Raw genomic sequence first — 17,689 nt, forward strand, 5'->3', positions numbered from 1 at the left:
GAGATACCTTACTAGCAAGAAGAGAGAGGGATTGATAGTATGATGTCTTTACTAGCAATGGATATATGGTAATTTTGCCCATCTAGTTATCTACAAGATAACATTGTAAGTGTACATGCTAAGACAATGGTAAGTATATGTGCTCTTTAGACCCAATAATATAGTTAGAGAGAGGGAGGGAGACAAAGGGGGGACTCGCAAACTTTGGTATTTTGTTATTGGTCGGTTTTATGTGTGGACAATCTACAATGAAATGTTAATGTTTTAAGTGTTCTCTTGCACACATGCATTATTTTGTTGTTAGAAATAAAGAGAGAGAGGGGTGTGTTTTTTTTATATATGGTAATAAGTAAGTTTAGGGTTTAGGTGATGTTGGGCATCCCCCCTCAATTACATGCCTCAATTTAAGGCGTGATATTCAAGTAATACATTTGGAACCCAACGCTTGAACCAGGAATTAGGAGTGGCACTCGACAAGGACTGGTAATAAAGATCCATTGGAAAAGTTGCACCTTTCTCTAGTCTTATATATAGGAACATACACCCGCGGCTGTTGACCGCCCATGAGCTTTCCCTTCTTGCGTTTGCTTCTCACTAGCTCGGCACCCTTGGCCTTCTTCAATCTCTTTCTGTATAAATACCACACCAGCAACATATAAAAACATACTGTGCCTGAGTTTTTGGGAGTGGGACTGCTGCTTCGACATCGCATCTGCAGCCCATCTCACGAGACGCGCCGTGAGAAAAAGAAAGACAGAAAGCCCTAACCAGAGTCCCCCCCACCCTTGCTGCCGCCGCCGCCTCAGAGCGCCACAGCTCCCCGTCTGCCCGGATGTCCTGCCATTGTCACCACCATGGCTGATTCCATGGCTGATTCCAGCAGGCGCGGCAAGATGCCTCCCGGCAGTGACGATGACGATGACGATGGCGAAGAAGAAGAAGAAGAGGAAGAGGAAGAGGAAGACGAAGATGAAGAAAAGGAGAGGGATGAAGAGCGTCGCGGCAGGCCAATGCTGAGCATCCTGTTCGGCAACGTCGACGATTCAGGGGACTTGGATGAAGAGTACCTCGATCAGGCAGGCGTCATATCTCCTCTCCTCTCGTTTCTGTGGATATGTCCGCATCTGTGAAAAAGGCGAATCGATCAGAAATCTTGCAGGCCCCTCTGTTTCTGATTTTGAGGTTTTACGCAAGGCCCGATGTTGGAACAATAAGTGAGCTAAAGTAGACCAGGACGAGATTGACAGTTGAATGCTATCTGCCAGAGGGCCACGAATCGGGTCACAATAGTAGTCAATAGAAATGCTATATCAAGTCACTTGGCAAGCCTGCGTTAACCTATTAGGGCAGGTCTGGCACGCCCGCTAGCTGAGCTTACTTTGAGGCTGGCGCGAGTGAGGACATCTTTAGCTTGACCGTTGTACTCTGGTGCCACATCCTTAGTGTACTTACTTTAGTGGACTTGCAAATTAAGATACACCTCAAGCCGCTGCCTGTGATTCTGCATACTAACCAACTATATAACTCAAAAGTCCAGTCATGTGAAATCACACCACTGTCAATACTTCTAGACATGACTACTAAGACCTTCCTGATTGAGATGGCAGTGGTTTGTTTGCTTGACGGGACTTTTCTCAATGGAAAATGTGTTGGATGTATCTTAGAGCAATCAAGCCAGCTTGGGAATTTTGGAGAAATGTCATTTCAGGATGCAGGGATTGCTTCCGCATGGTTTGGAGGGAAGTGACTGCAGCTAAAGTGACTAACAAATTTGCACCAGCTCAAGACTACAGAAAAAATACATTGTTTGATGACCTATTTTCAGGTTGTTTGTTTGGCCTGGAGCGAGGATGGTCAATGTTAAATTAGTTAATGGGAAGAAGAAATGCCAGTATGTGGGTAGTGCACCTTAGCAAATGGCTTCAATAACAAGTTTTTCGCATAGGATGGATTCTTGCTTCTTGCAGAGGGGTCTCTTGGAGTTTGGATATGGGCTTTTTCTCATCTCATATTCAGGGTTCTGGAGGAGTTGCTGCTGGTGTTGCTGGCTATTGGCTGATCTTAGTTGAATATCAGGTGGGCTTGAGTTTTGACGGTGGTGACCTATGATAATCTGCTTGATTATCAATGGTGCTTTTGTGGTGGACTGCTGTTTCGGTTGGTGGCAAAGTGGGAGTGGAATATTTTATTGAATGCTTGGGACACATACATGTATTTCCATGATGGAACCAGCTTGGATTCTTGTATATCCGTTACAGGCTTTGCACATTTGTGACCCCGTCCCTCGGCCCTGCCCTGATTTCTTGTCCAATGTGGCTAGGCATTCATCCCTAACTATTATCAACAAGTCCCTTAGTATCATGCTCACGAGAACTTTCCTGCGTTGACCCCAGTTGAATAATGATTTCTGGACTTCAGTTGTAGACTTAGGTCATGACCCTCCACCACCAGCTTTTAGTAGAATGGAGACTTACCATTATCAGTTATCACAATGATTTTCACCACCTAGCCTGCATCTTGGTGGATGGGAGAGACTTTAAAATGTTAGATTTTCAGATTTGAGATTCTAAACCTTCAGACTTAGTTGGATCTGCCAAGGTCACGCTTCCAACAAACCCAAAGTGCAGATGGAGTTCCCATCTAGCTCTATCTATCCTAGTTTAGTTCAAGGATCATTAGTGGATTGGAGATTCAATCCATGGATAGTAGCGTAGATTAAGAAAAGTTTCAACAGTTGGGAGAGGATTGCTATCAAAATGTGACTAGTACAAGTAGGGGAGGAGTTGGCAAATTTTGCCACATGTCAATGATTTTTCCTTTTTTCCCAATCATTTTTATGGCTTATGTCCCATGTGTGCTCATTGTGTATTATGTGTATGTGTGTGTTTGAGGCTATTAGGAAGATCATGACCCTTCCAAAGGTTATATGAAACTAGACCTATATTAGGTCTTGTCTTGAGACATGAAGTAGTGATCTAGGAGTGCTTGCTAGCTTTGAAGAAGAGGGTTATACATGATATCTAGGATTATCAGGTGTATGGTTGTAGACTTAAAACTTTGCAAGTGTCCTTCCTTAGGGGATCTCTCTCTCTCTCTCTCTCTCTCTCTCATGCAGATGCCTGTCCCTCTGATGGATTATTCAACAATAGCATTCCCTAAGTTCTACCCATGTGTAAAGAAATGGTGGTCTATGGATTACAAATACAATGGCACAACAAATGCGCATATCAATAAAGAAACATAGTTAGGGTTAGGGTTAATACAGAGACAATGCTTAATACAACAAACACACTATGCAAGGTGAAAATAGATCCTTGAACTCGTGGGTCTTGAGGACTAGGCATAGAGTATAAGCAAAAGAGAGTGTTGTACTTTGACAGATGCTAAAATGCAACAAGCAACCTCTAGATGCGTTTGGTAGTTGCAGATATAGCTATGAGAAGGTGGATTAGTGCAAGATGGGCAGGGGACAATGTGGAATTTGCAAATGCAGCTGTGTTTTGGAAGCAACAGTCAAAGCAGCAACATCTAGGTCAAAATACAGTAAATTGGGATTGTGTTTTCCACATTTTGGCAGTAGATAGGTTGCCAATGTAGCATAGGGCAATAGTAAGGACAGCTACATGACAACTCTTGGAGGTGAGATGGCCACAAAAAGAATTTCTAGTAAGAGAAGTTATAACACATGTTGAAGAAAAATAACAAGACGGATGGGTTGTCGAAGAAATTAGGGATAAAGGATGCGATAAGGTCAAGGTCTTGGAGGATAGAGAGATAGAGAAAGATATTTTTGTTTTGAAATTGAAAATCTCTCTAAAGAAAGGTGAGTAGGGCCATTCCATGGACCCTTTGTTAACATTGGAGTTTTCTCAATCACAGTCAAAGGAAAGCATTTGGTTTTATGACACATAAGAATGCAAAAGATCAAGGTAATGCAACAAATCTGATCCTTGTGTGGATATGGATGATAGATGCGCTCACATCTATCCAACTGAAGGACAAGAAACAATAACTAGCTAAATTCCAAGAAGTATGAAATCAAGGAAAATAGGCAGTCTATAGACGAGGTAGAGTCATCATTGCAAAGTTTGGGTGTCCAAAGGAGAAGGAAATGATTGTGGAATAGCGCTTAGGTAGATCATATGATTTGATCTATTCTATTCCTATCCTATCATGATAAGATAATCTTAGAGTTTACATCTTTTTCTTTTTGTAGTCTCTAGATTGATTATGTTGTATGATACCCAAAGTGGAATGTGCAAACTATAATTGATATATTTGATCTTCTTTAGGTTAGATTTGGTCTCTATGGGGTGATAATATGACTCAAGCTTATTCATACACTTTCTTTCTTTCTAATAATACTTAGCAAATGCAAAAGACATATTGTGTGTGTTCCTCCTACTTTGGAGTGGGTAACCATTCTTCCTCCTCGGATAGGATAGTAAGTAACTGATTAAGCTCTATTTACAGCAATTAACAAATTCACAAAACTGAAATGCACACTTTACCATATAGTCTTGGACATTGAATACCCTGTTGGCCCTAAAACTTGCGGCCCTTTTGGTATTTATTTAACTTAATTCAAAAAGAAGTTGATATACAATGGGATTCTCCCAATCCTTTTCGGTATTCCAACTCCCCTTGCTGTTCAAAATGACCAGCAAGTCTTCAATTTGATTTGCCCTTGATTCAGGCAATCAATTGGCCTTCACTCTCACCTGCTTTGATGGAGATAGGAAACGCTCCAAATTCAATGATTTGCTAGTCCCTCCACTTGAATAGGCTAAAAATGGCTTTAGTCCTGTTGAATCCAAGTCTTAGAGCTTTCAATTTTTGTCACGCTTCCCGAGGTTACTGCTAAACCCTAATTTCTGTTGTAGATTAGAGTTTACGGCAGAGAAATCTGAAATTTCTCAGCCTCTGGTGATCTCAATGTTGCAATCTTTGGAGCAAGGCTGTTGAATGGCTAGGAGATGAGAGAAAATGCCGAGGAGAGAGAAAATTCAAACTTTATTCGCGAAGAATTGAAGAAAATCTGTCATTTACTGTTGGTGTCCTGTCTCAACAGCTTGTAGATGCAAAGAACTGAAGAAAACCATTCATTTACTGCTGTTGCCTTGTCTCAACAACCTGTAGATGTTGTCACTTGCTGTTGATTGGTCTTCTCTTGCTCCTGGCTGCCTTAGAAGGTCTTCCAATGGTTGCAAATCAAACAGCAGCATCTCCTCCCTCCCTCTTGTAGGCTGAATATACTAAAAATGCCTCTCTTTAACCTCTAAAGACGTTTTTCAGTCTTGCATGGACATTTTTGACAAGTGGCAGCTTTTCCAAATGTTTTTTTAGCACTATTCATAATTAAATATTAATTTTCAGTCTTTAAATATTGAAAATTAATCTAATAATTATTTCGATGCCTTGAAAAATAATATGATTGGCCAATAATTAAATTGGCTCGGCAACTTCCATTCCTGAGTGTCTTTTCGCCATCTTTGACCATCAAATTGGCATTGGATATCATTAAACGCCACTTTCTTAGTGTCAATAATTGATACTTATGGCCAAATGAATGACCTAGGCCAACAACTAGCACCAAATATAACCAAGTATCTGTGCGGCATAACTTGTAGCAACTTTTGTCTTTGACATCTAGTGATTTCCTCGAGGCCCGGGCTCATAAATTTACTCTAATCCTCGTTACACCTCACATGTGCAACATTTACTTAGCCATGTGATTAAAAATTAATCCATATGTTAAGTGAGGTTTCAAAAATACATGTCCTCATGACAGCCCTTCCCCTTAAAATCCTTGCGATCGTCCTCAATTGCATTGCCAAATGCATCAAAAGCAAAATAGTGGATTGGAATTTCCTCAAGGCATCATAGTTAACACAATATTGCGCACTGTTGCTCAATCATTCCATATGCCCAATACATGCTGAAAATTACCAACCAATCATAACATAACATAAGACTCACAAAGAATTTAAAAAACATTGTTGGATTATCATGTGACATGTCTATTTCTCATGAGCTTAACTCATCTGGCAAAACCAAACCATAGTATAGTATAACCAAGCATAAACCATGGCTAAAACATCAATGGCATCATAACATATGTTGTTGTTCATGGAACTAGATGTAAACCGTTGAAAGCTGAGCATATTTTGATCATAAATTGATCACTTGCTGATCTGAGAACTGGTCACAAACTAGTGCAAATGTGACCTCAAATTGATCACAAACTCATTGCAAAACAGACCAGCAATCAATGCAAAAAACTAATGCAAAATTGATCCCAAAGTGATCATAAACGGTTCTCAAGTTGATAAAAAACTGAACAGAAATTGATCAGAATTTGTCTCAAAATTGAAGCAAAATTCATACTAAATTGATCATAAGCTGATGCAAAAGTATAGTTCTAGTGCCTGGGTGAAACTCATACTTATCTGCATACATCTCACACTGACTAGTACCTTGGATGCATATTGAATACTGTCAGCGCAATACCTTGGAGCATACTGAATATATCCGAGATCCACTACATACGAGAGGTGTCCATAATTGGAGGAGTGGAAGTGCTACCTTCCCCTTCAACATCAGACAATACTCCGGACCCTTGCTGCGCTGAACTTGATAGAGCCCAAACTAAAGTTGGCTTTGATTGAAAGGCATCTAGGAAAAGTTGCAACAATTGACGATGGTTTGTCAAGTCATCCTTTTCCATCCATTTGGCTTCCATTGGTGAATAATTCTGAAATTTCACCAAGTATCTCGTGGAAACTTTACCTTTGACTTTTCCTTCCTTATGTGCCAAAATCTACTTGGCTACTAAAATTTCATCCAGCTCCTCAATCTCACGCTGAATTTCAGCAGACATATCCTTTGGCACAACATAATGAAAAGGCCTCAACAAACTGACATGAAAGGCATTGTGTATCCGCCAGTGTGGAGGTAATTTTATCCAATATGCCACATCATTGTTCTTCTCTAACACGTGGAAGGGTCCATAGTATCTCATACTCAACTTCAGATATAATCTTCTCTTCCTTTCATCTTTTTCAGTCTTGCCTTTTCAAAATGCAGTAATACATAATCACCCTTTGCAAACTGCAAAGCATGTCTGTGGCGATCAATTGCCCTCTTTTTCTTTTCTTGTGATCTTTGAAGTGCATATTTTATCTTTGCATAGGCTACATCCAAGTTTTCCACATAACAATCAACCTCAAAGATCTTATCCTTAGTTTGTAGAATAGATGGTATCTTCTTGCCACCCTCAACCACCTCAGATGGAGCTTTGCCCGTAGGTCTATGCACTGGGTTGTTGTAAGCAAACTCAACCAAGGGCAAATACTACTCCCACTATGTCTTGTGGTATGAAACATAGCACCTCAAAAGATCTAACATTGTGGAATTTGTTTCCTTAGACTGACCATCTGTCTGCGATGGAAGGATGATGAGAATTTTAGCGTGGTACCCATATTCTCAAACAACCCCTCCCAAAATTAACTAGTCATCTGGGGGTCTTGATCACTAATGATTGACTCTGGCATGATACTTAAAGATGTGTTGCAAAAACAATCGTGCCATATGATCAACCTTTATTTTCTTCCTCATCGGAATGAAATGGACTTGTTTGCTAAACCTGCAAATGATAGTCCATATCCCGTCATTCCCTATAGGTGTCTTAGGAAGCTTAAAAATAAAGTCCATTGCAATGCTTTGCCAAGGCCTATTTGGGATATGCAAGGGTTGCAACAAACCCGACATCTTTTGCCTATCATGCTTTACCTTTTGGCATACGATGCATGTCTTAACAAACTATTCTAAATCATGCCTCAAAGCTGGCCAATAAAAGAAACGCTCCACTGCGTTGACCGTTGTATCAATACCTTTGTGTCCTGCATTCGGTGGAGCATGATTTTTAGTGATAACTCTAGGCCTTAACTGCTTTGTGACACATAGTCGTCTATGCGTCATTAGAAATCCATCCCTTAGCACAAAGTGTTCATGCCTTTGGCCATTGCAAAGCTAATCATAAGCATTAGCAAAGTCTGAATCAACAAATATTGCTCTTTCATGGCATCCAACTCAGTGTGATAAACCATGTTGATGGCTGAAATTTGTGGCTTACGTGGTATTGCATCAACCACAACATTCTTTTTACCATCAATTTGTACAATCTGAAAATGAAACATAGAGAGAAAACTTGCACATCTCATATGCTTCTCTGACAACTTTGTCTGCGCCAGAAAGTACCTCAAAGTTTGATGGTCTGTCTGCACTGTAAAATCAGCCCCCAACAAATAATGTTTTCACGTAGATAGTGCATGAATTACAGCCAAGAGCTCTTTCTCATGGACTTGCAAATTCTTTTCTGCATTGTGGAGAATTCGACCCTCATAAACCATGACTTGGCCATCCTGCATAAGAACAACCCCAATGCTGTTATCACACATCACATTGAACTATGAATGACTTCCTTAGATCGGGTAACGCAAGCACAGAATTTGAAGTTATCTTTTCCTTCAACTTTTCAAATGTTGAAATTTCCACTGTTGTCATGATGTCCACCTCAAAGGTACTTGTCAACCAATTCGATGCAAACATTTGCTTGAATTGTATCCACGTTGACGCTCTACCTTGCATCAAAAGAGTGGACCACCATTGTAATGCATTCCCTTTCAAGAAAGTAGCTGCCTTTCGAATCTTCGAGGACTTTGTGAAGTTCCCCCCTTGAATAGGCTGTATCAAACTGTTGAATGAAAGTGAAAGCTTTTAACCTATCTTGTATGCTAGTGAAGTACTCAAACTTCATTGCTTTTCCACCCTCATCATAGTCTTTTGCTGCCCCTTTGGATGTCAAGTTGTCATACATTGATTGCTGCAAAAAGAGCACATTTGCTAAATTTGCATCAAAACCAATGCCAAATGGAGCATTTGCATGACCACATTCATTCCTTGAGCCGCACAAGCATTTGGGGGTGCAGATGCAATACCAAACATGCTACTTTGTGCCCCAAGCCTCAAGCTAATGTTGCTATACATAGGGTTTTGCATATTTCTAGCCATACTCGAATACATTGGCCCTTGCACACCATGCATTGGTTGCTGCATATCATAGGGATTTGTGCCATATATTCCCGTATGCGGTCCTTGTCCAACCATAGCATGAAAAATTGTGCTTCCACCAAAATATCATGGCTGCCCCATCATAGCATGCATGCCCAATTGTCCAAAATCCATTGGATTGGCACTTCCGCGATGGCCTTGCATTTGCATTCCTTGCCTCGTAGGTACCAACTGTTTTATTTCATTAGCATCTTTGAGAGCTTCAAATGAAGAGTTTGGCATTATCTTTGGTGCATCTTGTTGTCCCGAAGGTGTAGAAGACATCTTCTTCTTCTTGCCTTTGTTGTCCTTCTTTGGAGCATTAAAAAATCGGGTAAATTGAGGATACTTTGCCTATTCAGCAAAGAGATTTGTTGCTGTCCTCATCCAATTCTTGAACTGGTTATCAAATTTCTCTTCACTTTGTTGGTCATCAGCGTCCTTATGCCTTCAAGGCCGTGCATCTTGGCCAACAACAACATTTTCAGCTTGCTATCCATGGTTTGAGCCTTGTCCAAGGTCACACATTGCCTTTCCTTCATTCCCATGTGAATATTCATACTGAGAGGCATCATCACTGCTTGAGTCTATCTCATTGTATGAAGACATATTGTTGTAATTTCTTAGCTGAGAGTAAAAATCAGCACTAGCACAAAGCTTTGGCTTGCAATCAAGTGCCTCCAAATTCAATGATTTGCTGGTACCTCCACTTGAATAGGCTAAAAATGGCTTTAGTCCTGTTGAATCCAAGTCTTAGAGCTTCCAATTTTTGTCACGCTTCTGGAGGTTACTGCTAAACCCTAATTTCTGCTGTAGATTAGGGTTTACGGTAGAGAAATCTGAAATTTCTGTCTCTGGTGATCTCAATACTGTAATCTTCGGAGTAAGGCTGTTGAAAGGATGGGAGATGAGAGAAAATGCTGAGGAGAGAGAAAATTCAAACTTTCTTCGCGAAGAATTGAATAAAATCTGTCATTTACTGTTGGTGTCTTGTCTCAATAGCTTGTAGATGCAAAGAATTGAAGAAAACCAGTCATTTACTGCTGTTGCCCTGTCTCAACAGCCTGTAGATGTTGTCACCGGCTATTGATTGGTCTTCTCTTGCCCTTGGCTGCCTCAGAAGATCTTCCAATGGTTGCAAATCAGACCAACAACATCTCCTCCCTCTCTCTTGTAGGCTGAATACACTAAAAATGCCTCTCTCCAACCTCTAAAGACGTTTTTCATTCTTGCATAGACATTTTTGACAAGTGGCAGCTTTTCCAAATGTTTTTTTTTAGCACTATTCATAATTAAATATTAATTTTCAATTTTTAAATATTGGAAATTAATCTAATATTAAATATTAAAAATTAATCTAATAATTATTTCGATGCCTTGAAAAATAATACGACTGGCCAATAATTAAATTGGCTCGGCAACTTTCATTCTCGAGTGTCTCTGCGCCATCTTTGACAATCAAATTGACGTTGGATATCATTAAACGTCACTTTTCTAGTGTCAACAAATGATACTTATGGCCAAATGAATGACCTAGGCCAACAACTAGCGCCAGATATAACCAAGTACCTGTGCGGCATAACTTGTAGCAACTTTTGCCTTTGACATTCTGTGATTTCCTCGTGTCTCGGGCTTGTAAATTTACTCTAACCCTTGTTACACCTCACATGTGCAACATTTACTTAACCATGTGATTAAAAATTAATCCACATGTGAAGTGAGATTTCAAAAATACATGTCCTCATGATAGAGTGAATTGATAGTGCTCTCCCACATGTTTCGTCTTGTTGGAGAAGATCCAATTGCCTGCAAGTGCAATGGTACTTTGGTTGTCGTAGTGGATCATAGCAAGAGCCTCACATGGGAAATGCATACCATCATACAAGGCTTGGTATTTAGGTTCGATTGCATATGCATCAACTCTCTCTTACTTTTGGCTTGACCAAGGAATTGGAGTTGAGCCCATGCAAAATGTGTAGGTGCTATGAGAACGTTGGGTGGTATTCAAGTCTTTAGAGAAGTTAGAATTGGGTGGTATTCAAGTCTTTAGAGAAGTCAGAATTAATATATCCTTACAATGCTAGTCCTTGATTGAAATTTGAACCATAAGAATAAGTGCCATGAATATACCTTAAAAACATATAAAATTATAATGACGTGATTGCTTAGGTCTATTGAAATACTAGCTCAATATAAAGATTGGATAGGAGAGATTAGGGTGGGTGTGAATGAGCCATAGGGGTTATTGAACTACTAATGCTCGTCAATAGAAGCGTCCAAGTTGTTTGCTAATTTAATAGTTAGACTCAGTGGGGTAGCGACCAGCCTAACACCATGTGTAAAGAATTGATCAACTAACTACAGAGGGTGCTTGTATTGGGAGACAAAAGGACCCGTGAGATGTTGTACTACCTTCTTGCTCAAAAAATAAGAAAGAAGACCAAGTCAGTAATCTTCAATGTGGAGCTAACCTATGCATTTATAGGTGAAAGAAATGTCTAACCTAGTGATTGAGAGATGATTCACGTATAGAAATCCATTGCAAGCCCATTTTGAGAGATGATTATAGAGATTGGATCATAAGAAGAGGATTGAAAACCGTGCTCATTAATGATTTCATCCATCCTATGGAACCATGAAAGGTCACTTGCTTGAGCCCATAAAGGCCTTTTGGCTAAGTTAATACTTTATCCTCATGGCTAGGAGTGAAGAAGCCTAATATCTTAGATCTAGTTGACTGTGATCTTTGATCCACTATGATGTGAGTGATCAGTAAGACCATGATAAAAAGGCACCCAGAAGCCATCTTTTGCAACTGTGTAAGGATCATGTGTGGCAATATTTTGTTTGAGAGTTCGTTTGTTTGATCATGCTCATAGTGGTTGTTGGCTATCTTTGTTGTATACCATGACCGTTGTTCGCAATGTACACCAGTGCACTATGTTCTTTCTCGCTAGAAGTGTAGTCGCACCTAGGTGGCTAGCACTAGTTTGAACCCACAAATAGGTAACCTAGCCTCCTTAAGACTTCCACAAGGCTCTTGCACATGGTGTCACAGGTACATGATTTATCTTTGGAACTCTTCTGGGTGGGTCTAAGACAATGCATGACTTGTGCTTGGCCATATGCAGATCCATTAGCCATTAAGGTTTTGTAAAGGGGAAAAGAAGAAAAAAAAAATTAATTTGTAAGTTCATATGCACATTTGGTTAATTAATTTAAAATGAACCTTAATTGTAATTTTACTTGATTGATAAAATTTGTGTGCATGCAACACTTTGGGTTGGGACACTTAAATTCCATAAATGTAATAGTTGAATAATCAATTTTAAAATGTTAAATTTAATTAATTAATTGAAAAGCTAACAACACAAAGAAAAAGCAGGTGAAATGCATGAAAGATGTAAGACTTCTCTGTTGTGTGGCCTATTTCTAGAGACTATGGCTATGAGGAGTAGATCGATTGCTTCCCTTTGTTGATCGTGGAATTTCCATAGTTGAGCATTTTGGTTTCCTTGATGGCCATGTAGTTTTGGCTTTCTTGTGCTTGGAGAAGCAATTTTTGGGTATGTGGAGCTGATTTGTGTCTAGTCACTAGTGAAGCTTCCTTGATGTTGGCAATGGCTATTCCATGCATGGCGTTGATTTAAAATAGGCGATGCCGTTCTAGAGCTAACTAAGTGGTCTCGAGCTAACTTGAGTTCTTGCAAGATTTTTTGCTTTTCTATTGTGAGCAATGGCAAGTGCGAGAGAATTGTTATGATTGATATTATTGGAGAGGTTTTTCTAGTAAGATTAAGGTTTTGACATAGTTGTTAGGGTTTCTGAAATGAGAGGTTTTCAAATGGGCTTATAGGTTTCATATGAGTTTTGTAGAACATTAGAAATGTGTTTCATTTGAGATGGGAAAAGAAATGCCATAAAGGTGTGCATAGATATTAGTAAAATTAGCCTTCTCTCTTGGATAGGGTGGTATATGACTTGATTCAACACGCACTGCTCCATGAGATAACTCTTGATCCAAGGGAGAAAGCAAAACCCAAAGTGGAGTGTAGATACTCCACATCACTTACCCAATGTGAGTTAGTCCATCCTGCAAGAGTGACCACCTCTCCATATATGATCTTGTAGGATCCAAGGGAGAAAGCAAAACCCAAAGTGGAGTGTAGATACTCCACATCACTTACCCAATGTGAGTTAGTCCATCCGGCAAGAGTGACCACCTCTCCATATATGATCTTGTAGGATCGAGTCCCTTGTAAATAGTGCAACATGCGCACAACTCTCCAATGAGCGTGAGTAGGAGTCTTCATAAAAGAAAACAACAAAGCGATCATTATAAAAATGTTCGGTCTAGTATGGATAGGCTTGATAAAGGTGCCTACATCGAGTAGCATATAGTAGGGGATCTATGGTTGTCACCAACTTGGACTCATGGTCTAAGGGGCATGAAATAGGCTTGCACTTGGCCATATCAAACTCCAAAAGAAGATCAGATATATGCTTGTGCTGCGAAACAAAAATGCCCTTTGTCAACAATTGATAAATCTCAAGACCAAGGAAGAAGTGAAGGGTCCTAAGGTTCGTTATGTCGAATTCTTATCGCAAAATCTACGGAGTCCAATCCACTTGCTATTAGTCACTTTGTGTGATAATCAAATCATCCATATATAGGATGACTAATGCACACTGGTTTGCCTCAACCTTATAATGAAAGTTTGGGTCATGATTGGAATGATGGAAGCCACTTTGTAGAAAGAAACGATCAATCTATTGGTACCAAGCCCTAGGAGCTTGCTCACGTCATAGAAGGCCTTTTGCAATTTATAGACATGATCATTCTTTCCTTGTACACGAAAATTAGGAGGCGAAAACTAGGAGGCTGATCAACATAAATCTCCTCCTCTAAGATGCCGTTTTAGAAGGCAAACTTGATGTTCATCTGGTAAACTAGTCATTGGTGATGAGCGGCCAAAGCCAAAACAATTGAATAGTAGAAATACAGACTGCATGCAAATATCTGTGATAGTCCAAGCTTGCCCTCTATGCAAAACCCTTGGCAACAAGCCTAGCTTTGTGCTTGTCCAAGGTGCCATCAACCACGTATTTGGTCTTGAAGATCCACTTTACACCAATCACCTTTCTCTTTCCTAGATGCGGAACTAGCTCCCAAGTCTACTTACACATAACAACATTGAGCTCCTCTTTTTTTTTTTTTTTTTTTTTTTTTGCAAGTAAAATGTGGCTGATTATATTACTCAAAAAAACTGATTACAACGGAGTGCTCATGCTCAATAGACTAGCCAGAGCTGATGCAAAGTTACAAGTACATCATGTATACAAGCCTCTCAAGGCGGTCTGGGAGGAATGGGAGTATATCGCCATTTGGGGCTCTACCTGCTTGCATCACAAAAAACAGGTCCTAGCCGCTCCAAGTGCGCATAAAATGACAATGGAGCTCCTGACAAGCCCTGGACTCACCCTGCACCTGATCCCATCGGCCGCGGAAGGAGTGGATGATGGAGGTCCATAGCTTTGCTAAGGTCGCCTGTGCTGAAAGTCTCTCTCCACCGAAAGCCTCCTGACACCGCACCTTCCAGATATGCCATCCAATAAGACTCCCTATGATCTCCCATACCTCAGAGCGGTCTGTCGTGGGCTCTAGTACTTGGCGGATGGGTACAGCCTCCAAACCGACCACTGCACACAACCCTGTCTCGATAACGAATATCGTGTCTTACATCCTGACCTCATACAGAAGGTGACGGCCTTGTCTGACTGCCTGCCAGTAGAAAGCTCCCCATGAGATACATCCAAGGCTGTGTGCTATACGGCGAAGGATACGGCATGCCCCTCTCTATACGAACTGCGTCTCCTCACATGACCAAAGGCAGTGCTTTGGGGTTTCCAGAGGCTGTTGTGTGCAGCGCTTACAACCTCCCTCCTTTTGCATCTGGGCAAGTCAACTTCCCACTGCCAAGCCTCCATGTGCCACCAGCCATAAGAAATACGATACCCTCCTCGGCCTCCAGCTATCCCATAGGCGGCGCTAGAAGGTCCGTTGGAAAGGCTCCGTGATGCTGTGCTCCGCCCAGTGCTTGCTACGTGATGACGCCCAATCCATATCCTCCTGCATCAGTACATGTCTGCCAATCTTGGCAGTGTACTCTAGGAACCTCGAAGGCTTCTTGGCGACCGTAGTGGCCGGCCATAGTCTCTCTCCCGGATCCCACTCTAGCTCATCAAGTGGCTTGCCCTCCCAGATCCAGAGGCGCCACTCCCTAAGCTCCACCTAGAAGGCAAAAGGGTCCAGCCGCCATGTCTTCCCCTTAAGGCCAATCACCCGGATCATCCTCCATGAAAGGACAACTATCCCCTCATCCTGCTGCCCTTTGTCAAGAGCTAGACGCTTCCCCTCCTGTAAGCTGAAGAAGGTTCCAAGTGGAGCGTCACCCACTCTACCTACCACCTGTAGGGAAATGCCTGCTGGTGAAAACCTAGCAGCCCATACCTCTCTGAGCTCTATCGGCTTTGTATCGGGAAAACAAGCCACTCCTGAGGTATTGTTGCATCTCTCTCCCTTCTCCTCAACTCCACTCCTCTTTGGCAGCTTGAAACTCGCTGCAGCACCTCCCTGTCCGCTATCCTGTACACCTCCCGCCATGTCCTGATGGTATGAGCCGAGCCAGCCTCCCAACCAGCCTACTGGATGTGGGGGCATTCGCCAATCTATGCCCCTTTCCGATCTTTGACTTGGGGGTTCCAAATCACCGGCTGACGGTCTATTTCCTCCTAGCAACTTGGGGGGTTCTGGATTAGGGCCTTTTGGAGACCATGCCACATGCGGAGCAAGCTGCGTAGGAAAGGTGATTTGGGGGGGGGTTGATATGGGCTGACGTGAAGATCCATCTTAGGGACGGCCTCCACTCACTGCCAAGCCTCGGTCTACACTCGTGAAGACCCTCCTGCAATAAGACCTTCCAGGTCTGTCCACTTGGTGTGAGGCCGCAGACAACTAGCTTGCCCAAGAGGGCCATACTTTGATTCTTTGGGTCTATGATCCCAAGCCCTCCCTCTGATCGATGCCACATGATGGTCGGCCACGCTACCTTGGCCCTGGAATCCTTGGAGCCGTCGGACCCAGACCAAAGGAAGTTCCGCACTAGGCGGCGAAGCTGCACTATGCAGGATGAGGAGAAGCACCAACACGAGGGGATGTACGAGGCCGTTGCTAGGAGGACCTGGTTAACCACCAGGGCTTGGCTGACTAGTGAGAGGCGAGCCGTGTTCCAGTAGGTCAGCTTCCTTCAAATGGAATCAAGGATAGGAAGAAACTGCTGGGCAGGAGTGATGTCGAGTCCCACTTGGAACCCTAGGTACCGGACGGTCTGCACCCATCTAAATCCCAGGTGGATGCCCCACTCGGTGCTAGAGTCCGGGTCCATGAGGAAACCAATTGACTTTTGCCAATTGATTTTTGCTCTTTTTGTAGAGCAAAACACCTCAAGAGCCAGCCTCACTCTCTCCAGCATCAACTCATCGTCCTCTATGTAGAGTGCTGTATCATTTGCATACTCTGAGTCTAACAACTTAGTCTCCTCTCTCACTAGAACTCGGAGGTTGCATAATCCGCTCACACGTGATCTGAGGAAGTGAGACATCGCCTTTGTAAGAGTAGGAATAGGTATGGGGCCAGGGGGCAGCCCTGTTGGACCGATCTCTCCAGCCGAAACTCTTGCCCTCGCCTACCACCTATGAGAACCCTGTTGGTGGCTGATGTGTAAAGTGCGGAGACCCCGCGAATCCAAACCTGGGGAAAACCCAACCTCACCATGGTGCCCGCTAAGAAATCCCAATCCACCTTGTCATAAGCTTTCTCGAAATCCAAGAGTAGTATGGCCAGTCTCTGCCCACTATGCTGAGCCCACTTTGTCGCCTCAAAGAAGGTAAATACAATGTCTAGGATGCTCCTATCCTGGACAAAGCGTGTCTGTGTGTCGTGGATGATGTGTGGAAGCACGAGGCGTAGTCACCTACCAATCATCTTGCCAGTGCCTTAATAGGCCATTGCCAATAAGGTGATTGGTCTCCACTAGGAAAGCTCCACCGGTCTCCCCCTGTGGGGAGAAGACTGATAAGGCCTGCTGAAAGATTTCCTAGCATTTGTTTTGAAGTGAAAATCTCCTGGAAGGCCATCAGTAGAGGGTCCTTTTGTTAGCGATCAGATTCCTGGCCGTACAGTACGGCAGCCTGGTTGGACTGACCAGTCGGACTGCCACATGGCAGTCCGACCTGTACTGGTCAGTCGGCTGCATTTAATGCAGCCGACCTGTCTATTCTGGGCGCATTTTGGCTGGCTATTTATAGCTGATATTCTGCACAGTTTTCCACAGTTCTGTTCGTAGGTTACAGGCTGGAGATTGTGTAGACTGCAGCAGACTTTGAGGTGAACAGCAGGTTGCATTGTCGAGGTGGAGACACGCAGTCCCGCGCACTGCGCCCGTGTACATATCTGCATATCTTTGTATACAGCACACTTTATACATCAGATCTTCATCTTCCACTGTCTCTTTCTCTC

At 42.3% G+C, this 17,689-nt stretch overlaps 1 protein-coding gene across 1 annotated transcript in view; it reads left to right on the forward strand.

Moving 5' to 3' along the window:
- The first annotated feature begins 571 nt into the window (after window positions 1–571).
- HAF01 (HAC13 protein (HAC13)) overlaps window positions 572–17,689 on the forward strand; it is a 125,821-nt gene continuing 108,703 nt past the window's right edge. The window contains exon 1 of the mRNA XM_087695039.1: window positions 572–1,076. Coding sequence (XP_087551165.1) covers window positions 855–1,076 — 222 coding nt within the window. The 5' untranslated portion in view covers window positions 572–854. The remainder of the gene's footprint in view (window positions 1,077–17,689) is intronic.

Source organism: Lygodium microphyllum, chromosome 2 (genome assembly GCF_053477565.2).
Source record: "Lygodium microphyllum isolate KBCC chromosome 2, Lygodium_microphyllum_v1.1.10, whole genome shotgun sequence".
NCBI lineage: Eukaryota > Viridiplantae > Streptophyta > Polypodiopsida > Schizaeales > Lygodiaceae > Lygodium > Lygodium microphyllum.